This window comes from Equus asinus, chromosome 8 (genome assembly GCF_041296235.1).
Source record: "Equus asinus isolate D_3611 breed Donkey chromosome 8, EquAss-T2T_v2, whole genome shotgun sequence".
Taxonomy (NCBI): domain Eukaryota; kingdom Metazoa; phylum Chordata; class Mammalia; order Perissodactyla; family Equidae; genus Equus; species Equus asinus.
The window spans coordinates 30,019,063-30,041,644 of record NC_091797.1 but is presented as its reverse complement, the minus strand read 5'-3'; the positions used below and the strand labels follow the sequence as shown (position 1 = coordinate 30,041,644).

At 60.0% G+C, this 22,582-nt stretch overlaps 1 protein-coding gene across 8 annotated transcripts in view; it reads right to left on the bottom strand.

Annotated features, from left to right (window-relative positions):
* Positions 1–3,821: 3,821 nt before the first annotated feature.
* GRM4 (glutamate metabotropic receptor 4) overlaps positions 3,822–22,582 on the bottom strand; it is a 115,068-nt gene continuing 96,307 nt past the window's right edge. For 2 of the 8 annotated variants that reach the window (XM_070515078.1, XM_070515079.1), the window contains exons 7-11: positions 20,445–20,645; positions 20,064–20,200; positions 16,053–16,988; positions 9,139–9,385; positions 5,062–7,030 (exon numbers count right to left, since the gene is read on the bottom strand). In XM_070515078.1, coding sequence (XP_070371179.1) covers positions 6,918–7,030; positions 9,139–9,385; positions 16,053–16,988; positions 20,064–20,200; positions 20,445–20,645 — 1,634 coding nt within the window. In that variant the 3' untranslated portion in view covers positions 5,062–6,917. Of the gene's footprint in view, positions 4,831–5,051; positions 7,031–9,138; positions 9,386–16,052; positions 16,989–20,063; positions 20,201–20,444; positions 20,646–22,582 lie in introns of those variants that run through there. The other 6 variants (XM_070515082.1, XM_070515081.1, XM_070515080.1 and 3 more) reach the window with 6 other exon arrangements.

Genomic DNA, 22,582 nt, shown 5'->3' with positions numbered 1-22,582 from the left:
TCCAAGCCCTGGGAAGCTGAGAGCCAGGGCCAAGCCCTGCGGGACAGCCGGGGCGGTGCAGGGCAGGCAGGAGGGCAGAGAGGAGCTCCAGGTGCCAGGGAGAGCACCTCAGTCTCCTCCCGATGTTCCGTGGGCAGATGGAAACCCCAGGCCGGGAGGAGGGAGCAGCAGGCCCCAGTGAAACCATCAAAAAGAAAGGGTCCATGGCCTGTCCTCTGGCTGGAGAGGGGCCACACAGCCTCTGGATGCTCAGCACCTCCTGGGGGCTTCCAGGGACCCCTCGGTGGGCCTGGAGGCAGAGGTGGAGCGGGGCACCGGGCATGGTGTAACAGGCCCCCTTCGCCTCTGTTCTAAGACCTGAGAAGGCAGGATGGGAGGAACAGACTGTGGATGCTGGAACTCACACCAGCTCATAGGAGCCGGAAGGGGCCCGGGCTTGTATACGGCTTCTGAAGCTGTGTCCTCAGGGTCCCAGGGGTTCCACAAAAGTTTTCTGTGTGCCCAGCCGACCCAGTGGCTCAGTGGGCTCCTGCCCAGGGCTGGTAGCAGCCCCGTCTTGGCTTTGAGCCCCAAAAAGCTCTTGAGTGGGCACTGTTCCCTCTTGGCTGCAGAAACCCCAAGGTCTGGTACCACACCTGTCTCATCCGCCGCGGCATCCCTGCGGCCCGGCCTGTAGCAGGTACTTAACACCTGTTGAACACATGAGTACAGAAGGGAATCTGACGAGGAGGGGGCAATCTCTGTAGTTTTTCTGGGACTTCCCTGGTTTTAGCACTGAAATTCCAGCATCCCAGAAACTCTGCCCCCAGGTGGGTCCTGGTAGCCGGAGGCCTGAACTCCACCCTCCCCTAACCCCCCCCAAACACTTGTCAGTCACACACCTTAGCTTTTCAACAGTTTTAGGTGTGGTTCTCAAACCTGGCTTTGTATCCAGGGACCTGGAAGGCCTGTAAGACGGACAGCGGACAGCGGGACCTCACCCCCAGAGCTTCAGTTCAGCAGGCCTGGGGTGGAGCCCATAATTTGCTTTTCTAACAGTTTCCAGGGATGCTGATGCTGATTTAAAGAAAGGATTCTGCCGCTGGAATGGTTTGAAAGCCACTGATCCACCTGGCCCCCTGGGCTGCACAGTGCGTCCCTTGGGGACCTTGTAAAATGTCTTGCGCCTGGCCCCATTCACAGGCTTAAGATCCATCCTTCTGGGGAGGGGCCCAGAGTATGTACGGTCCAAAGCTTCAGGAAGGGTTAGAATCCCTACTAGCCCAGTCCTCTCATGCCACCCTTGAGGAGGGCACAGCCTGGGAACCGCCACTGGTAGCACCTCTGGGCCCTGGGAGGCTGAGCCCCAAAGGAGGGGCGAGCACAGAGCCTGTGGAGACCCCATCACCCCTCCTGCAAAGCAAAGGTCTCTGAGAGCTGCCAGCTCTCCATCCAGCAAGCCAGGGACACTGCAATGCCCCCTATCTTACTGAAATACACAATTCTGAAGACACTGAGCATTGGTCCACCTGTCCTGGGTGTCCCACATGAGCCCCGGGAATTAATAATATGGGATGGAGAGCAAAGGTGAGCAGCCACCTGGCCCAGGAAGGGCCCACAGCTCTTCCCCACTGCACACATCAGAGCAGGTGCTGCCCAGGCCCACGTGTGGGATCCCACCCTGGCTTCACTGGCTTGTGCCTTCTGGATGATAGGTGATGTCCACCCTCCCACACCACTGCAGCAGGCCTGACCTCCAAAAGTCCTGCTGGCGAATGGTCTCCCTCTCTACCTCAGGCCCGTGGAGCCCACACACCTCTCCTCTGTTCCCCAAACTCAGCTGCTTGAATTCCGACCCCGCTCAAGGCTTCCCCACTTAACCCACTCCATTCCCATAATTACCTTTCCTTGGGACCATCAGCATTTCTAGGCTGTTTGGCTCCTTGAGGGCTGTGTCTTCCCCATCACACTAGAAGCTCCCTGAGGGCAAGGCTGTGTGACAGTCCCTGAAGGTGGGGCTATGTCCCCTCCATCTGTCTGGGAGCGCCCCCTCCCACTTGCCCCTTCTCAGAGCCCCAGCAGGCTGGACCAGGACAAGCTTCAGGGATGCCTGATGAGTCCAAGCCCCACCAAGAGGCTCCCTGGCTCTGACCCTCCGTCACCTCTGTCTCCTCCCAGGAGGCCTTGAAGGCTGACATGGCCCCCCTGCCCTCTCCTGAGTGCTGAGGGGAGCAGAAGAGACAGCACCCCCCTGGGAAGGAAGGTGGTTCTCCCCCCTGGAACGTAGTAGGGGGGCTCCACAGATGTGGGGGGCACCTGGGAAAGTCCTGGGTTGAGCATCAAATCCTTGGGTTCCAGGCAGGCCCTCTGTCTAGCCTTGGCCTCAGTATGGCAACTGCCTTGAGATGGAAACAGGTCAGAGAGGGGACAAGGTGCCAGGCTGGGGGCACCATCAGAGGACTGGCCTCACTCCGCCCTGCATCCAACTCCCCCCGGCTCCCCCTCCCCACCCCCCCCCCCCCCCACACACACCGCCCTTGGAGCTTCTGGCAAACACCCTTGGTCTGACAACCTAGTTTTGCCCGATTCGATTCAGCTGGGACACTGGGTACAGTCCATTCTTGGGGCAGGCGGTCTTAGGGATCATCCTGTGAAAGCAAGCGATCGGTGAGACGCCCCCTCCCCCTCCTGCCTGTACACAGATACTTACTGGGCCTAGAGCTGGTGCCCCCGCAGTCTCACGGAGCCCCCAGGGACAAGGGGTTCCTGAGCACAGGTGTGCGTGAGACCTGGCCTCCCCTGAGGAGTGAGATGGGCTCACGGAGGGGGCACGAACGCATGGCACTATTTAATGCCCCAGCTTCACCTCTACACACATACCCACACCCAGGCCCTGCCTGGCTCCCACCTGGGGTCCCTCCAGGCCTTGGCCACCGTGCCCCACACCCCAGTCAGCTGGCCGAGGAGGTGGGAGGGCGTGTGGGCCTGGGGGCGGGGCGAGCCAGGAAGGGGCAGTACAGGCAGCTTGGGCTCCAGCTGCTGCTTGTGGCCTCATTATGTCGCCAGCTCTATAATTTACCCCCGGCAGGGCCCAGCCCCTAAGCTGCTCCCCACTCCCTCTCCCAACCTGCCAAGGAAGCCAGCTGCCGTGCGCACACACACGCACACTCGCCGCCGGCCCGAGACAGGCATCCTCAGACGTGGGTGTGATGTGGACTCACTGCCACTTGGGCCTAAACAGATAGACAGACACTCACACAAGACAAACACGCGTATGGAGGTGCTAGGAGCACACACAGACATGCAGCCAAAACAGACACTTGCACACGCACAGGGCTGCGGGGAGCCACACACGCATCCCTGTGGCGTGCACCTGACCACATGGACACGCGCCACACCGATCTCCAGGACAGACACACATCATCTTAGCACCTGTGGCCTGGAGACGGGACAGGCAGTAGGGGAGGGCTGTGGGTGCTGGGCCAACTTCTCAAGAGGAGAACTTCCTGGCTGGGCAAAGAGAAGGGGCGCAGGTTATGGAGTGGGGTGAGGGGTCCCAGGTGTGAGGGATGTGAGCCAGAGGAGAGACCCGGCTGCAGGGCAGGGCACAGGAACAGAGCACCCCCTTAGGGGACCACCAGGGGCTGACTTCTGGATCCTGCTGCAGTGTCCTGGTCCCTGCCTGCCCAAGGCCTCTCCATGCCCCCGGACAGGAGCCTCCACCCATCCCAAGCCCCACGTCTCCATCACCCAGGTCCTCCTTCCTTCCAGCTCCAGGCCCTCCAGCTGCGGGCCTCGCCTGGGGTCCCACCGCAGGACCCTCAGTGGATGTAGAGCCGGGGTGCAAAACCATGTGTTTATTTTTATTAGAAATGTTCTCGGTATAAAAACAATCATGCGCTACACATTGTCATCAATAACCATCACCAAACACCCAGGCACTGAACTCCGTGTCATTGGCAGGAGGGGCAGGCGGGCAGGACACACGACAGACGGGCGGGGGCAGGCGGGCAGGCGGGCAGGCTGCGGGCCACGGGGACACACACAGAGGCCACCAGGAGGACGCAGCACTTGGCAACACACTTGAGATTTGTTTTTGTTTTGGCATTTTTGTGTTTTGATTTTTTTTTCCTTTTTTCTTTTTTGCGACACGTAAGATTTGATGACTTAGGAAAGGATGGCCAGGAGAGGGAGCAGAGGCTGGACATAAGTGAAGGTGAGGAGGGGGCTGAGGACAGGAAGAAAAATGCACGAGAGGAGAGACTCAGGTGGAGCACAAGAGAAAAATGGGAGAGACCTGGAGACGGAGAGAGGATGAGGCAGAGGAGGCAGGGGCAGAAAGAAGATGATGCAGAAAAGCAGAGGGTGCAGACGCACAGAGACACACAGAGAGAAAAGAAGGTGAGACAAAGAGATAAGAGAAAATAAAGACACGGATGGAGACAGACTAAGAGGTCACCAGTGGGACAGGCAGAGACAGAGGGGGACAGAAAACCAGCACTTGGGCCCTCGAATCCTGAGCCCCAGTGGTTTGGGGCCAGGAGGGGCCATGGTCTAAGAAGCAGGCTCTTGGGATGGCCTGAAGCTGCCCCGCCCCTCGTCTTCCTCCTGTCGCCTGCCCGGCTTGCCCAGGCTGCCCAGCAGTGACCACCGGGGCTCTGCTATCCTCAGCACCAAGCCATGTCCGTGGGCGCCCACGGGCAGGCAGGACGTCAGCTGGGCCCCTGGGAGTGGCCCTGGCCAGACGCACCATCCACAAGAGCCTCGGTTCCTCCTCCTCCTGTTGGCTCCGGCGGCCTAGCTAGATTGCATGGTTGGTGTAGCTGACGTAGGTCTGTTTGGTGGCCAGCACTGGAAGGAAAGAGACCAGGGGTACCCACGTGTCAGGGGCTGGTTTCTTTAAACCCCCCTTCTGTACAGACACTCCCCTGCCTGGAGCATCAAGTCCAGACCCCTGAACTGAGCAGTCCACATCCCCCGAACCATGAGCCGGCCCCACCCGCCCATCCCACTGCTTCCCCCACTGCTCCCTGCAACCCCAGACTCAACCCAGCCTCTCGCACATCCTTCCCGCCTCACACCTTTGCGGGGGCTGGGCTGCTGGCCTGGGGGGCCCTTCCCTCTTCACTTTGTCACTCCAGATACGACCCCTCCTTTGAGCACCCCCTCCCAACCCCAACCGCCTATGAGGGTCTCCCTGGGGGAGTCCCTGCCACCTCCTGACTTCACCACACTTGAGGAGAATCGTTTTTATTTGTGATATAATCATGTAACCTTCACGTATTATCAAAGGGAAGTTTTTCAGAAGTTCAACACATTCTGGAGGAGCACTGTGAAGAGCAGACATGAAACATACTAGCCTGGTAGCCTGGGGGCAGAGACGGGGCAGGGGACAGAGGAAACAAACAGTGGACCCAGAGAGGGGCCTTGCAAGACCAGAAACAACTCTCCCCATGCCCAAGGGAAATGGCAGTGCTCTGGCCCCCGGGGCCCTCTGTGCAGCTATCCTTCCCATTTCTGGGCGTCCCCACATCGCCTCAGCCTGAGCCTCCCTTATCTGCACCCACCTCTCGGGCCCTTCCTCGCCCACCACTGGCTCTGGGGTTGCAGGTCTAGGTGTCTCCCTAGGGGCCCTTCCCCCACCCACAGCTGGGTGACAACGCCAGCCCTCAAGGGCAGCATGTGTGTACCCCGTACCTGAACCCGCCAGGGTTCAGACCTCACAGCAGCCTACTGAGGAGGTCAGCTACGTGTTGCTCCCATTTTAAAAACGAGAGACTGAGGCCAGAGGAGGGAGGAGCCCAGCCAGGTCCTTGGTTTGGTCCTGTCCTGCCAGGGTTCAGGTCTCCCTCCAGGGCCTGGAGGACAGCTCAGTGGAGAATAATCAAGGACAGAATTGCTGCCTGGGGTGGGGGCTGGTCTGCTGGTGCAGAGAGAGGAGGCTAGATGGGAGAAAATCATGGTGCCCTTTGTCATAAAGCTGCCCTGACCCTCCGCCAGGATCCTGTCAGCTCAAGAGAGGAGGTGCATCTGCCAGGCTCACCCGGAGCGCCTGGCCTGGAGAAGAGGGCATGAGGGGAGCAGTGTGGTAGGCTTCATGCTGTCCCCCCCAAGTGCTCTCTCTGTTTCTGCTGGGCTCATGACGGCCAAGTTAAGGACTACATTTCCCAGGTTCCCTTGCAGCTAAGTGTGGCCCTGGGCGACCACATTCCTGCTAATGACATATGAGAGGAAGGGCTGTGTGCAACTTTCATGTCAAAATAGATTGTTTCTCCTGTACTTCCTCTCTTTAGCCTTCCGTGGGCAGAACAGACATGGAGGGCAAGCAGCCTCAGCCGTGAGAACAAGGACAACCCTCTGGGAGCTGATGCAGCAACAAGATGGAAGGAACCCGGGTCCCTGCCTCTGCCCACCCACGTTGCACTATTATATCAGAAAGAAACGTCTGTCTGATTTGAAGCACTCTGTTCTGGGGCCCCTTTGTCACAGCAGTGTAACCGGAAGCCCACTCGTACAGGCAGGATTGCTATGTCCAACTCTCGGGGGCCCACTAAGCATGGGAAGAAGCAAACTTGTTGGGGGTGGGGTGAGCAGAGGGGCACACCGAGGGACCAGTGGGAAGGCAGGAGGGTCAGCATGCAGCTGAGCGAAAGGAAGAACTTTCTCCTGGCCAGAGCTGAGAGTGGAGTGGTGGCCTGACCTGGGAGCTGAGCTCCCCGTCAGCAGAAAGATTCAAGCAGAAGATGAACAATCGCTTGGCTGTGCAACGTCAGTGAAGGCTCAAGTTTTAGGTGCCAATGGGACAGGTGCTAATGGAAGGAAATGCTGCCCACAACTTGCAGGAAGAGAATAAGGACACAGCACAGCACCTTACAGGGTACAAAGAAGTCCCACCTTCATCGCTAAAGTGACCCATGTCCCTCCAGGGTGCTGGCTGACTAAGAGGGAAGGTCAGTTCTGACGGGGCCGCATCCAGGCGGAGGCCTGAGCCAGGCACACTTGGGGCAGGGCTGAGCGACTGGAGGCTGGGCCCCGGGGATGGCAGAAGGTGCTGAAAGGGAGGTGGGAGGTCACACGGATCAGTGCTCTGGAGACAGGAGCCCTAGACTCCCTCTGGGACCTCAGGCAGCTCCCTCCCTGCCCTGCTAGGCCTCAGTTTCTCCATTTATACCACGAGAGGGGTGGCCCTGTTTGCCTAGACTTCTCCTGAGGGGCTCTCCCCACCCCACTCTGTCCCCCACCTTCAGAAAAAGAGCGGCAGCTGGCTCGTGCATCACACGCCTGCAGGCTGGGCTGGGGAGAATCAGGTCCCCAGGGCTCCATTATCTCGGGTGAACTGATAAAATTGAGTTTCCAAACCTGTAAACCCGTCAGCAGGTCTGGCTCAGAGGTGAAGGAAAACCTCAGCCGCAGCAGCAAAATGTCTGCTGACTGCAGGAAAATGGGGACCTGAGGGCGGCTGCGGGGCACCGAGGTGGGCGGGGCGTGAGAGAAAGTGGCGAGGTGGTGAGGGACAGCTGGGGCCCTATGGTCCCTCTGAGACCAGAGCTGCCTCCTCTAGAAAATCCAGTCCACGGGGTTGAAGAACTGGGAAGCGCGTTCAGCCCTCAGCTACAAGCCAGGGGCCCAGAGCCCTTCAGCGGAGCCTCAGCCTCGCCATCTGGAAAATGGGAGCAAGGAGTCTGCCCGGGGCCCCCAGGAGCTAAGTGGGAGGCTTAAGAGGAAGAGTTCTGGTCAGGGGTCAGGAGACTTGGGGTCCAGGCCTGCCCTCACGGTACACGGGAGCTCAGCATCTGCCACATGGTCCTTCCGACAAATCGAACCTGTCAGAGCCTCGATTCCCTCAACTGTAAAATGGGGTGATAATAAGCCCTGGGCTAGCTCTCAGCCGTGGGGTGGGCGGGAATACTCTTCAAACCCTGCAAAATGGTGGGCAAAGGGGGCTGAAATGACTACAGCCATGAGAACAGGATGGGGACAGTGACACTCCAGAGGCATCCTCAGTATGAGCGGAAGGGACAAGCGGGTGTGGGCAGAGGGCCCCAGGCCCATCCTGCTTGTTTTCAGTCTCCACTGCCTCAGATAACAATTCGCCCGGCAGCGGCAGGCACGAGCTGACAACCCCCATTTGTTGGCCCTGTGTCTCTGCGCCCAATCTGTCTGCAGTTGGGTCCCTGAATTATTTATTCTGTTGTTTGTTTAAAGATACGTGGCCCGCCAGTGACAGAGTGAAAAATGTCCCTGCTCCACAGGAGTGATGCCTTCCCACCCCTCCCACTCACGGCCCCTCAATCTGGCTGTCCCCAGAATTAATCAGCTTGCTCTTGCCCGGCACCTCCATAGCCCCTGTTGTCACTGAGCTGAGAGACAGTGGGGGCAAGGGACACTGAGAGGGGCGGGGGGCGTGGGCAGCTCTCATCCTTCCCCTGCAGGAAGCAGGAGGCTGGGAACACTGGGTCTCCCCTCACCACGACTCCACACCCCTCCTTGTCTGGCAGGAGTGTGTTATTGTGGCCTGTCCGCAGGTGACCAGCCTGAGCAGCAGCAACCATGTCAATGAGGTGTCATCAGAGCTCTCTGTGAAGGCCCCGCCCTCTGTGGTCTGTCGCAGCACCATGAGTGTCACCCTTTGGGTTCAGGGACTTTTGACATACCTGCTCCTGCACCAGCACAGTACGGCCTTGAGGGATGGGACACGGTAAGGGTAAGTCTCCAGAAAGTCATGAGCTAGGTCAGGACAACCCCTAGACAACCTTTTCTCCCAGAAGGCACCGGACCAGACGGGGGCGCCAGGGCAGATAAATTCGGGGGTCTCACATCACCGCGCATGACCCAGGTGCCCCCAGGGCCCCACCCTAGGAGACGCAGAGACCCCCGGAAGGGCGTGATGGGACCTGGAGGTTCTCTCCTGGCTACCAGAACCCGAGGTTGGGGGGCAGCAGAGGGGTGCAACCTGGTGCCTTAAGGTTCTCCCGGAGCTGCCTCTGGGCGGGTGGCCACTCACCTGCAGCCTCAGGGTTCTCCCAGTGTCCCCCAGGGCCTGGCTCCGGGGCCGTGCCGGGCCAGAACGTGGGGTAGGGGGCTGGCCTTTTCCGAGAAGGGGCGGGTCCAGAGGGCGGTGGGCGTGGCCAGAGGGAGGGGGCGGGGCCGGGCACTCACCCGGCGCCTCGAGGTTCTCGCAGAGCTCGGACTTGGCCTCGCCGTTGGGCCGGAAGCTGCCCTTCTGCGTGAACTTGTTGGACATGGTGGCCGCGGTGACGACGGCTTTGAGGCTGCGCTTGCGCTTGGGCACGTTCTGCTCCGGGTGGAAGAGGATGATGTAGACCTTGGGCATGTAGAGCATCCCCAGGGACACCGAGGCGCTCAGACTCACCGAGACCGTCAGCGTCGTCGTCTGGATGTACAGCTGGGGGCAGGCCGGGGGCGGGTCAGAGCGCGCTCCGCCCTGGCCTCGGGCCTTGAGCCCCCCTCCGCCGCCCACCCCAGGGACAGACACGGGAGGACAGACCCGGCGCCCTGTGTCCTGCTGGCTTCCGGCAGAAGGGAGTCGTGATGGAGAGCTGGCCTTTAGACCAGAATCCCGGATTCAAATCCTGGCTCCACCACTTCCAGCTGTGTGATCGTGGACAAGTCACGTCCTTGTGCCTCAGTTTCCTCACGTGTAATATGGGCATGATAATTATAGTACTTACCTCATAGGGCTGTTGTGAGGATGAAATGACTTATAAATGGTAAAAGTGTGTAAAACAACGTCTGGCACACGGGAAGCACATAGAAGTGTTTCCCAGTGTTAGATACTAATTGGGGGAGGGCCCTCAGGGGACCCAAGCTGACCCTCAGGAGCAGCCCCCTGCACAGGGCTGGCAGTGAGATGAACACCACCTGTGGCGCCTTGGAGTAACTCACAGTGGTTGTGCCACAGCCCTCCACCAGGCCCCCCACTCAGTGACTGCCCCTCCACGTGCCCCCCTGTGCCGAGCGGGCTGTTGGCACGCGAGCCCCAGCGCCCAATGCGATCCACGGTGGCAGCACAGTCAAAGCTCATTTCACGCTCGCTCGCCAGCACTAACGGTGACAGATGGTTAGCAAAATGAAAGTCCATTAATCTGGGTGTCGGCTAATCCATTCTTCAATAGTAGGGCCTTCCAGGCAGGGCCTGACAATTCCCACTGCCCCTGCATGGGATCCCCTCCTTGCCTCCCTTCCTCCCTTCCCATCCCCCAGGCCTCAGCTGCCCCTCTGGCTGCCCTTGGCTGGGGTGGGACCAGGGGAGACCCAGGCTGTGCCCACCAACCCCGGTCTGGATATGGGGAAATCAGGATGCTCTGCCCCCTAAATCTGCTGTTTCTGGGGCTGGACTCCCTCCCCTGGGGCCTGGCTGATGTGCCATCTCCTCCAGGAAGCTCTCACTGAGCCCCAGCTCTATCCAACCCCCCATGACATCTTCCATTCCTTGCACTCAGCCCTGCATGGGTCTGGACTTGCTTCCTGAGGTCACAGGGTCCCTGGCTTCATCTGGTAGCCCCCCGAGAGGAGGGGCCAGGTTTCTCTATTCTCATATGCTCCCCATCTCCTGCCTCTCTTCACAAATGCCTCAGGACCTGGAGCTGAAGGCCTTCATTCCAACCACCTTTCCCGGGGTTTCCTACCTTTGGAGGAGGGGCCAGAGAAGCTCTAGGGGCCACGAAGAGAGAGGTGTGTGAACCTGGGGAAGTCTTGTCCCCTCTCTGGCCCTCAGTTTTCTCATCAGTGCAATGGGCTGACAGCACCTGCCTCCCCCAAACCTCGAGGCTGCCCAAGCACAGGCCGTGAAGCCACAGGAAACTTGCACAGCACCGTGTGGAAGGAGGCTGGGAGCGTGCAGAGGCTGTTCATCGGCCGCCATTCAGGAAAACATCACAGCCTCGGGGTAGCGAGAGCCTGTTCCCCAGGGAGCACACACCCCTCCAGACACACAGTCATCCCCTGTCCTCACACAACCACACTCTCACCCACAGGCACAGAGCTGCCTCCCAGCATATGGGCCAGGAAGGGTCATGACGAGCCAGCAGGAGGGTGCTGGCCACCCTCCACCCCCTGAGACAGGGCTGGTGACCAGGGGGTAAGGAGGGGAACACAGGCTGCAGAGTGTCACATAAGACCCTTGGAGAACACAGGGGAGCTCTGGGCTAATTAAGAACAGGCTTGCGCAGCTGGCCTTGTGGCCTAGCAGTTAAGTTCAGCACACTTCACGTCAGCGACCTGGCTTCAGTTCCCAGGTGCTGACCTACGGCACTCGTCAGTAGCCATGCTGTGGTGGCAACCCACATACAAAATAGAGGAAGATTGGCAACAGATGGTCGCTCAGGGCCAATCTTCCTCAGCAAAAAAAAAGAACAGATTTATTCCTGGGTTCTCACCTCTGGACTGGGAGTTCCTGGGGACACGGTTGTCTCCCTTAGTAGACTGGGGGTTCCCTGAGGGCAGAGGCTGTCTCTCCTTTTACACTGGGAGTTCTTGGGGATAGGAATTGTGTTTCCAGGTCAGATATCCATCTTAGGCCCTGGCCCCCACCTTGTTGAGGCGGCTGGAGGGGTACAGTTGGGCCCACATGGAGTTGGTGGGACAGGAGTAGAGGCCATCACTCCAAGCAGAGTGAGCCCTGCAGGGGACACAGCTGTGTGTTGGGGGTCAGGGGCCTGGGTTCCAGATTCCACTGGGCCCTGACCCCCTGTGGATGCTGGGCCTCTTCCACTGACACAGGCAGAGCCAGCCTCGTGGGCAGGTACGCTTGGTTTAACATCCTGCTGCCAATGTCTTGAATCCTGAATCGTTTTGAACAAGGGGCCTTCATTTGCATTTTTCAGTGGGCCCTGAAAGCTATGGAGCCTGAGCACAGGAACGAGCACAGTCCTTGGCATTCTGTTCTCGTTTGCTTTTCAGCCTAGCAGCCCTTCTGCAAACAGAATACAAGGAGGGGTATAAGCAGGTCACACCTGGCAAAGCTGCCTGCTGTGTGCTGGGGCTCCTCCCTCCCAGCAGGCACCCTGGGGGCTCCTCTAGCCAGCCCTAGGCTGGGGGTGGCCAGCCCTGTGCAAGCGGAAGTGGGGCTGCACACCCACAGTCCCTCTCTTTGCCCCAGGGTCTGGAGTTCCCACCCCACCACTGTTCTCCAGCATCCCCCCGTGTGAAGATGCACGTTGTCACCAGGAGGTGGTAGCATGCTGATCCTATGAGAGACGTAGTGGTCCCCTAGAACCTCTGCGACCAGCAGGCAGCCCCACAGGGATGGGGCCCAGGCCTGGATGCAGGTCTTGAAGGCAGGCAGAGGGGGAGGCAGCCTTCAGGATGGGACATCACCTCATCTCCCTTCCACCCACATCCCAGCCGGGAGGTGCCAGACCCGCCACCATTCGGGCTCCTCTCCTCTCAGGCCCTTGCTACTCTCCATCCTTTGTGAGGAATCCTGCGTTAGCCTTGTGATTCACTGCTCTCCAGAGCGAAGGAGGTGTCAGGGCTGGTTTGATGGGGGAGGACAGAGGTCACCATGGGCTGGGGCAAAGGGCACAGAAAGGAGCCTCTGGGGAGGTGGGTGATGAGTTTCCTGTTTTTGTGCTAGGCCTGGTGGTGCCAGATGTGAGGGGCCCTGGAGGGGGCACCAAGTAGTTCTGCCTGCTCTGTGCTTCCGCCCAGGCCGAGCCTGGCGGGTACCAAGATCCTCCAAATCTGTATGAACCGGACAAACAAACTTCACCACAACCTGCAAGCCTCTGCAGCCTCGTCCCACCCAAGCCTGGCTGCACAGTAACCTCGCACTCCAGACGGCTCAGGGTGATGCCACAGGGCTGCAGTGGTAAGCCCTGGAACTCCGGGCTGACGCTGGGAATCCATCCACCTGCTCACAGAGTAGCACAGACAGCTTCACTCTGTACCAGCACCTGCACCGGGGGGCACGGCACAGCTGAGCACCTGAAAGTGTGTGTGCACACACGCATGCCCACAAACACACACCTATATACACGTGTATCTCCGCATTCACACCTGAACTCACAGCTACACACTCATACCTGACTCAGACGCACACAGGCTCACACACACACCCCTTCCTCCACCGTGGGACATGCATGTGCATACACATAGATCCATTCACACTCATTTGCACACATACCTGAACACACACATGCACCTGCACACACACATTAGGGCACACACACCTAGCCTGCACACCCATACACACACCAGCAGCCACAGACCCCTTGGCACACACGCCTGCCCACCCCCACTCGATTTTCACACATGCGCACACACCCCACCCATCCACTGCTGAACATGCACAGGAAGGCACACACACACTTCTGGACCCATGTCACAACTCCCCACAACAGCCCTACCCACTCCATTCTCTCACACACACACACACACCCAGCAGCCAGGCCTGCAGCTTCTGATGGAGCATTCTGTAGCTGACATGACACAGCCCAGAGACAGCCCCAGGATTGCCCACGTCTATAAGAAGCCTGATGGTCTGAGCTGGCAGCGACCTCAGAGCTCATCTCCTCCAGCCCCCCTCATTCAGAAGCCCAGAGAGGAGAGGGGCATAACCCATGTCCCACACCATCAGGGGCAGAGCTGGGTCTTATGGCCACATGTTGCTGTGAGGCCAGCCTGCTGTGTGACCCTGGGCAACTCCTTGCCTATCTCTGGGCCTCAGAAGAAATCTCAGAGGCTCCCTTCCATAAACAGTGCTGAGGGGAGCCTCCTAACAAGGGCGAAATCAGAGGCAGGTGGTGTTGCCTGGAGAGATGGGGGAATTGGGGATGCTGGGCCCCGTGCTTGGAGGTGGGAGGGTCTCACACCCTGGGATGGCAGGGACCCAGTGGGGAGCGGTGTGCTGGCAGGCAGCCAGAGGAAATTACGGGAGAGCAGAGCAAGGGGCTCACCCACCACGCTGTTGGCCTCCCAGCTGAATACCTTTACTCCCTGAGGAGGCGTGAGAAGGGGCCTCCTGGTGTTGTTGAGGGTAATTTCTCAAGCTGCCAGCCTCCTGGAGTGTGGGGCGGCCTCCCCTGCTGGCTCCGTGGGCCCCCTGGTGCTGGGGGCATGGGGCCCTCCGCCTGCACTTGCCCTCAGCAGGGGGGGGCCTCCCGCAGGCCTGGTGGGGGCGGGTGCGAGCTGCGCCCTGTGGCTGCTCTGGCTCAGGTGTGCGAGGTGGCCTGCAGCCAGGCCTGATCTCGGACCTCAGGGCACTCACTGTCAGCCCCATGGTCTGCTTCTTGGAATCCCCTGCCCACAGGGACGCCACTGGAGACAGGCCACAGGCCCCTGCACCAGGCCCAAGGAATTCAGAGTGGAGGGTGCAGCTCCTGCCCTTGAGGAGCTGTTGGAGAAAAGGTGGGCACCAGGAAGCCCAGGGCAGGAGAGGTGTCCCAGAGCCACAGGGGGCAGTGTGGGCTGGGGTGGGGGCTCCTGAGTTAGACAGAGCAGGGTCAAGTCCAGCTATGCCACCTACTGGCTGTGTGACCTCAGACAAGTCACTTTACCTCTCTGTGCCTCCATATCCTCATCTGTGAATAGGGATGGTGATATCTACCCTTGCCCACTGCTGTAGGGCCTGCTGGCCATCAGGTCAAGGTCTGGCATGTGACAAGCACCCCATCCCTGGTGGCCTTGCTTTGCAGCCTCACTGAAGCTAAGCATTCCTAGAAGCTCCCCCCTAGGCTCATGGTTTTAAATGCCATTCACAGGCTGATGACTCCCCCAGTAACGCCTCCAGTCCAGCCCTCGCCCCTTAACTCCAGACTCACCGGCTCCCCTACCGTCTTCCCCACCATCTACCATCAGACACTCCTTCTGATCCTCATACCAAAACCACAGAGCCATCCTTCACTGTCCTCTGCGTTTCTCACCCCACATGCAGGCCAACAGAAAGCCGCCAGCCCAGCTCCAGACACAGCCAGGGTCCTCTGCTCACCACCCCTGCTATCAGCAGCCTCCTGCCGGAGTCATCACGGGAACCTCTGCACTGGCCATCCGGCTCCCGGCTCACCCTCCTCGGGGCTCCACCCAGCAGCCACAGGGACCCTTTTAAACCTACGTCTCAAGGCGTCCCTCACTGCTCAGAACCCCGCAGTGGCTCCCTTCTCGCCCACAGTAAAAGCCAACATCCTCCTGACAGCCGCTGGGTCCTACACCATTCACCCTACCACCTTGTCCCCGCCACCCTCCTCCAGACTCCTCAGCTCCAGCCTCCTTACACAGGATTGTGACTGTGATCGTCGCAACCCCCGTAAGGACTTCAGGGGAAGGACTGTGGCCCCAGACCACCAATGAAGAAACTGAGGCCGCCAGCCAGCTGGCTTGCCAAGGATCCCACAATCAGACATGAAGCTCAGACCAGGAGCTGGGGCCCTCGGTCCCTGTAATCTTTCCTGTCTCTGGCCTCTGTCTTCAGTGACTCCTAATCCTTCAAGATAAAACCCCCCAGGCACCCAGGCAGCACTGGGGCTGGGATGTGGGCAGAATCCACTGGGCCATTGGGGTGTGTCCAGACCCTCAGACCACAGGATGGCCTGACAGAACCAGCAGGAGGCGGCTCCTCTGAGCTGAGGAAGGGCCCTCAGCTGACAATGCCTGGTCCCAGGCTCCTGGGCTTCGGGGCGGCTTGGGACCAGGGAGGGAGCAAGTGCCTGATACATCTCCCACCTCATGGAGGTCCTGTGAGGACAGAGAGAGGGGCGGACAGAGGAGGAAGGAGAGAGGAGTGGACAGACGGGAAGATGGGCTAAGTAGGGAGAGAGGCAAGGGAAAGAAGAGTCTAGAAAAGAAGGAAGCATGGAAGAGCGAGCAGCATCCAGGCTGATGGAGAGGAGAAAGGAAGGAGGGAGATGAGACAAACGTCGGGGGAAGGAGAAAAGGGAGAGAAAGCAGGAAAAGAGAAAGGGCGGGAGAGAGCAAACTCAGAACCTGGAGAAAAACTCGAGACAGAGAGAGAAGGCAGAATGAGGCCTGAAAGAAGGCATTTCTGGAGCAGAGTGAGAGGCCCGTCAGCCCCAGGAGGCTGCCCCTGGCCCCCACCCCCAGCCCCCGCCCCTCACCTTGTCTGCCGACTGCGAGGTGCCAAAGAAGATGGGGATGAAGGCGAGCCAGACGATGCACGTGGTGTACATGGTGAAGCCGATGGGCTTGGCCTCGTTGAAGGTCTCGGGCACGCCGCGCGTCTTGATGGCGTACACGGTGCACGTGACCATGAGCAGCATGCTGTAGCCCAGCAGGCAGATGAGCGACAGGTCCGAGATGTCGCACTTGAGCACACCCCTGGCGAAGCGGGGGTCGAGCGTCCGCTGGTCCTGGAAGTCCACCACCGAGTGGGAGGGGTCCACCACAAACCACACACAGATGCCCAGCAGCTGCAGGGAGATGAGGCTGAAGGTGATGGCCAGCTGCGAGGCGGGGCTGATGAAGCGCGGGGCGCTGACCGACCGCTTGCCCTGCTCGAAGATGCGGTAGATGCGGTTGGTCTTGGTGAGCAGCGCCGCGTAGCTGATGCTCATGCCGAGCCCCAGGAAGATCCGGCGCAGAGAGCAGGTGCCCAGGTCAGGCTCGGCGATCATGAGGAAGGTGGTGGCGTAGCACAGGAAGATGCCCGCCAGCAGCACATAGCTCAGCTCGCGGCCCGAGGCCTTGACGATAGGCGTATCGTTGTAGCGCACGAAGGTGACCACCACGAAGAGTGTGGCGGCGATGCCCACCACGGCCAGGAAGAGGGGCAGCACGGCCCAGGGTGAGTCCCACTCCAGTTTAATGATGGGGATGGGCCGGCAGCCCGTGCGGTTCTCTGTGGGCCGCATGTCATAGGGACACGTCTTACAGGTGTAGCGGTCCACCTGGTACTGGTACCCTGTGCAGGGCTCGCAGTGCCAGCAGCAGGGCATGCCCTTTACTGTCTTCTTCCGCTCGCCTGGCTGGCAGGGCAGGCTGCAGATGGAGCGGGGCAGCTGCTGCCCACTCCCTGGCCAGTGCATCCGCTCTATCTGGCAACGACAGCACAGAGGAGCGGGCCTCAGGACATGCCGCCCAGCACCCGGGACCACCCTACCGGCTGGCACCCTGTAGCCCCATGCCTGAATCACCAGTTAGATGGCTAAAATCCAGCTGCCCAGGCCCCACCTGCACCTGCTGAATCCAACAGCTGGATTTAAATAAGTTCCCCCACGTGACTTAGGCATGGCTGACATATGGGGCATCCTGATCAAATCCAAAACTCTCAAGGGTTGTATGGAGAAACTGAGCCCAGAGAGCAGCCGTGACAACCCAGAGTCACACAGCAGAGCAGAGAGAGCTCAGGAGTCTTGACTCCCGCCCTGTAAGGCCTCGCTACTCACAGTGGTCCCCAAACAAGGAGCATCAGCGTCACCCAGGAGCTTGCTGCAAATGCAAAGTTTTGGCCCCACCCCAGACCTATCGTCTCAGAATCTGAGTTTTCACAAGCCCCTCAGGATACTCGTGCGCACACTGGAGCGTGAGATGTGCTGCCCTGTGGCTCAGCCCACGGGGCCTCCTTTCCTCGGGAGTCACGTTCAGCAGAGAGCAACGAACAGAGGTTTCATCAGAGGACACTTCACGTGTGCCCAGGGGTTAGCGTTTCTTTACATCTTGCTCTAAATTAGTGCTGGTCACAGTTACATGTCTCCCAAGACATAACTGCTGTGAGCGAAGGAGCCACAGGAGTGTTGGCATGCCCTGCTGAGCATGTTACAAAATTCTGGAAAGTGAGCGAGAGGCCCAAAAGAGCTCCAGGGGCTATGGAAAGGGAGCCCACTGCACTCGGAGCCACATGCCGGCATCTGCTCTAAATTAAGCGGCTCTCAGGGAGCGTTCACGCTTGGAGCACAGAGGCCTGGCCAGAATGGTTCTGCCTTTGCCCTGGATGCTGACTCCTGGAGAAAGAATGAGCAGGTGGTTCCGGGGCTGAGGGGGGGTTTCAGAGCTGAGGAAAGGGATGGGGGCCCCCATGGTAGGTGGAAGAAAACCTCAAGGAAGAGGCTTGTCCTGGGGCTCTGGGCATGACAGGGTTGTGAGGTCCCCTAGAAGCCAGAGAGCACAGCAGTGACCGGTGCCACCATCCGGCAGGAGCAACGAAGCAGGACAGTCCCTGTGCACCGGAGCTGTGAGACTGCAGGGGGACACAGAGCGATGGTGGGTGTTCTGGAAAACTCTGTGGCTCCAGCAGAAAGAACAGTGAATATGGTCAAATCTTGGGATCACCGTTCTGTTGCTAGCTGGCTGTGTGCCCTTGAGCAAACACCTCGACCTCTCTGAGCCTTTGTTTCCCCACCTGATCCAATGAGAGCGGATATGAAGCCGCTTTGCCCTTTGTTACTTATCGTGGCTTCTGCTAGAAGTCATAATGGAAACGCTGTCTCCCAGGGGCTTTGTGTTTGTCTCCCCGCTGCGTCTGCAGGCCCAGCACAGGGCTGGCCGCAGTGGGGCCTAGTGAATCTCTGTGGAATCTGTGCAAGAAGCGGTGAGGTCGGACAGAGCACCCATCAGGAGAGGCCCCCGCTTCCAGACCCTGGAGGAAGGCAGTGGCGGGCAGGGGGCCACCTTCTCCTCGGCCCCTGAGCCTTGCCTGCTCTGTGGCCCCACTGCGCACCCGAAACCGAGCAGGCAGGAGAAAGTAGGGAAGGAGTGACGGTCGGGGTCCAGTCCCTCCTCACCTCCTCCTGCCCCCACTCCGTGCTGGTGGAGGGCCTGTACTACTGGGGAGGGGCCCTTCAGGGGAGGAGTCCACTGCCACCCCAGCCCTCAAGCCAGGACTTCACTGACCGCATCTGTGGGATGGGGTAAGGACAGGGCCCGCCCTCAGGGCCGTCACTCTCACAGAGAGGTCAGTGCTGAGAACGGCAGCTGCACACACAGGCGCTCAGCGAGGATCACTGCTGCCACGAGTGAACTGAGTCACTGGCCCCCTGCTCCACCCTCCGCACCAGAACGAGGCGTGCTCCATTTGCGGTACTGCCCCACTCTGCCAAGTGCTCCCCTTGCCCTGTTCCGTCTGCCTGTCTCCACTCGGCAACCCGAGGCGCATCCCACAGGAATGGGCTCTGGCCACGCGTGCAGTGCGGCCTTCGGGACATCTCTCAGCCTGGGTCTTCCGAGATGCTTCCTCTGACTTAGAAGATGGTCGGGGCTAAAGGAGATCCTGTGCGGGAAGTGCTTCTAAGAGCTCGAGGGGCTCACTGCCGGGAGAGACGATTACAACCGGGGCGGGGGGACGAGATGCAATTCTCCCAGGATCTGAGACAAGGACAGCCGAGGCCAGACACAGACCTGGGCCTCCGGAGTCTCTCTGGTCCATCCAGATGCCACATTGTGCCCACCCCGAGCACAGCTCACCCCTTCACCTTGCAAGGCAGGGCCCAAGTCCATGGGCATTTCCTCCAGGAATGAACCACAGGTCCTTCCCTCCAAAAACACGGCTCTATTCACAGCTGAGGACACTGAGGGCCAGAGAGAGAAAGCCACCACATCCTGGGACCACCGTGAGCTGGGAAAGTGTGGCTAGGAGGACCCAGGAGAAGTCCCCCGCCATAACATGCAGAAAAATGACAGCCTTCCAGTGTGGTTTGACGCGCTGGGGACTCACTCTCAAACGGCTCCCTACCCACCAGGCGGAACCCACCATTCGACTGTGCCCTTTGCCTCAAAACGTCGTCCTCCTTTGTCCAACTCAGCCCTCCCCTCCTCACCTTACTGCCCACGCCCACCAAGCCTTTGAGCCATTTCTCTGCAGGGTGGGTCCCATCCAGAGGTTTTTGCCCTGCAGGTGGGTAGCAGGCAGGCAGGCCTCAGGCCAAGGGAAAGGCCAGGGGCCAACAGGCAGCAGCAGTCCAGCTGCCCTGCTCTTCCATTGCAGTGGGGAGAGGAGAGAGGGGCCCTCTGAGGGCTGTGGTGGGGCAAGCAAGGAAGCCCCGACTCGGCAGCATCAAACCCGGGGTCAGGGCTGGTCAGCGGCTACCTCCCCTCGGGCACCCTCCCAGGGGCTGGGATGGGGTGAGTGACTCTCCCCACCCTTCCTGGGCCCCGATCTCCTGCCAGGCGCTTACTCTGAGGTGCAGGTGGTCGGTCCAGGAGCCGATGACCTTGTACTCGGCAGAGCCATTGCGCAACTGGTACTGGTAGATGTCGTAGCGCCCGGGTGCATCTCCGTTCTCATTGAAGGTCACGGGGTTCCCTGCGATGCCTGTGGGGCCAGCGGTGTCACACACTCAGTTCCTTTGCTGAGCCTTTACCCAAAGGTGGGGAGGATTATAAGCCCGAGGCAGACATCTCTGGGGAGCCCCCGGCATGGAACACCTTGGGAGGTTTCACCCCTTGGGGACATCTGAAGGGACGCTCCACTCCCACCCCGCAGAGCTCCAGGGCCCCTCCTCTAGCTGCATGGCCCATGACACCGGGATTGGGTGGAGCCCGCACCGTGCCCCCACCTGAGAAGTTGACACTGCGGATGTACTTGAGCAGCTGGGTGCCATCCACGGGGTCCATGCGCGGGCAGAGCCCCACGCGGCCGGGACACAGGTCACGGTGCATGGCGTGCAGCGCATGGCCCATGGCATACACGGCATCGATCACAAACTGCACCTTCCCCTCCTGCTCGTACGCAGAGTCCTGCCCGATGCGCTCGCGGTCTGCCACAGAACACCCAGAGTGGGCACCCGTGAGGCCCACCATCCTCACAGACCGTGTGGTGGGAACCAGAGCAGCCCCCGGGGCCCAGAGAAGTGGCACAGCCCGTCTGTGCCCCTTAGGTCTCCTGGCTCCCAGCCCAGTGCTGCTCCATCACCCAGGGAGATGGTCTTGTGGAGGTGCCTGGGGGACGGTCCCGAAGGTAGGGCAGGGGGTCCACTGCCCTGGTCACTATACCGCTGGTCCCTGTGCCCCTGAGGCCCCAGAACAGCCAGGCCCTGTCAGAAGGCAGTGACGCGGGGCCTCCCTGTGGCTGCGGCGTCTGCCTGTCCACCCAGCCCAGCCTGGCCTGATCATGGAGCAGCTGCCACTCGCCCAGGCTGGGAATCGCCAGACGGGAGCTGTGTGTGTCACTGAGGACCATTGTGCCCCGACAGCTGCTCACCCAGAGGCAGCCACTCCAGCCAGAAGATGCTGCCCCCACCCTGGGGTGCAGGTGGGGAAACTGAGGCCCAAAGAGGGTGAGAGACCAGCCACAGTCCCTCAGGGTTCAGGACCCAGGCCTCCTGATGCCTTCAGTGGCCTCTCAGTCGCCCCAGACACCAGAAGTCACCATCGTCCCCACCTACTCCTCTCCCATGTCACTGACCCCCCCCATTAGCCAGGGTGACTGAGCTTTGCAAAATGGGGAACCCACCTCCACTCACTTCTCACCACAAACTGCAGTAGCTCCCCAGGGCGCGGTGGCCTCGGGGCTCTGGCCTCCCATCCTCACCCCCTGGGTTCCGGGCACACCCAACCCCTCTGCCATGGGGCCTGTGCAAGCCCCTTGGCTGCCTGAGGCCCCCATGGCCCCTCAGTATAAAGGGGATCATGATCCTGCCTCACAGAGGGGCTGTGAGGCTCAAACAAAATGAGGAACAGGAAACACTTGGCACAGACAAGGGGACTAAGCCACATTATTATTGTGCCAAGTGGTCAGAATGGGGGATTTCTGAGGGGGGTGACAGAGGTCCCTGGGCTGGAGCAAGCCAGGAAGGCTTTCTGGAGGAGGAGGAGCTTCCTGGCCTGGGCCCTGGGTGACAGTGATCACGAAGAATAAGGGCTGCTAACTTCTACTGAGTGCCTACTCCGTGCCAGCTGTGGTTCCAAGCTCTTTATATGTTATTAACTCACTGAATTCTCACAACGATGCTCTGAGGTGAGGAATTATCCCCACTATAGAGATGAAGAAACTGAGGCACAGAAAAGCTCACTGGAGTTCCAGGACCATGCAGAAAGGGATCTGAACCCAGGTACTCCGGCTCCAAGCCTGTGCACCACACTACACCAGAGGGATGGGATGAGCCAGAGTGGGGGAGGGGGCAAGAAAGTGGGGAGCGGAGGAGAGGAGGGGACAGGGGCAGGAGGATGGCAAGGGAGAGGATGGGCAGAACCCGGCTTCCCCTCCCGAGGCTGCAGCCCCTGCACACAGCTTGACCTGCAGCCTCCTCCCTCAAGGCCAGGACAAGGAAATTAGCCCTCATAACAACCCCCGCCCCTCACATGGCTCCCTGCCGTGGGCCAGTGCCACAACTTGCAGAGGTCACTCCCCAGTGGACAGCAGGGTGAGTGGCTCACCTGTGCCAGCCCCGGGGCCACAGGCCTGAGCCTCCCATGTCTATTGTGTAGGGTCCAGGCCGAGACCCCAGGGGTCCGCAGCTCACCCCAGGCTCCTGAATGTTTAGCCACTGGATGATCAGTGGGCCCCACCTGCCCAGGGATCCCACAGAGCCGGTGGCACGTCTCATATCCCTGCCTTGGCCACCAAGACTCTGTGACCAAAGTCAGAAGCTGGCTCCAGTTACCTCAACCTCAGGGTCAGAGATCAAAGGTCACCAGTACTCAGCTTGAGCAGTTTGGGAGCAGACGTCCATTTGGCTCTGGTGGCACTGTCGGG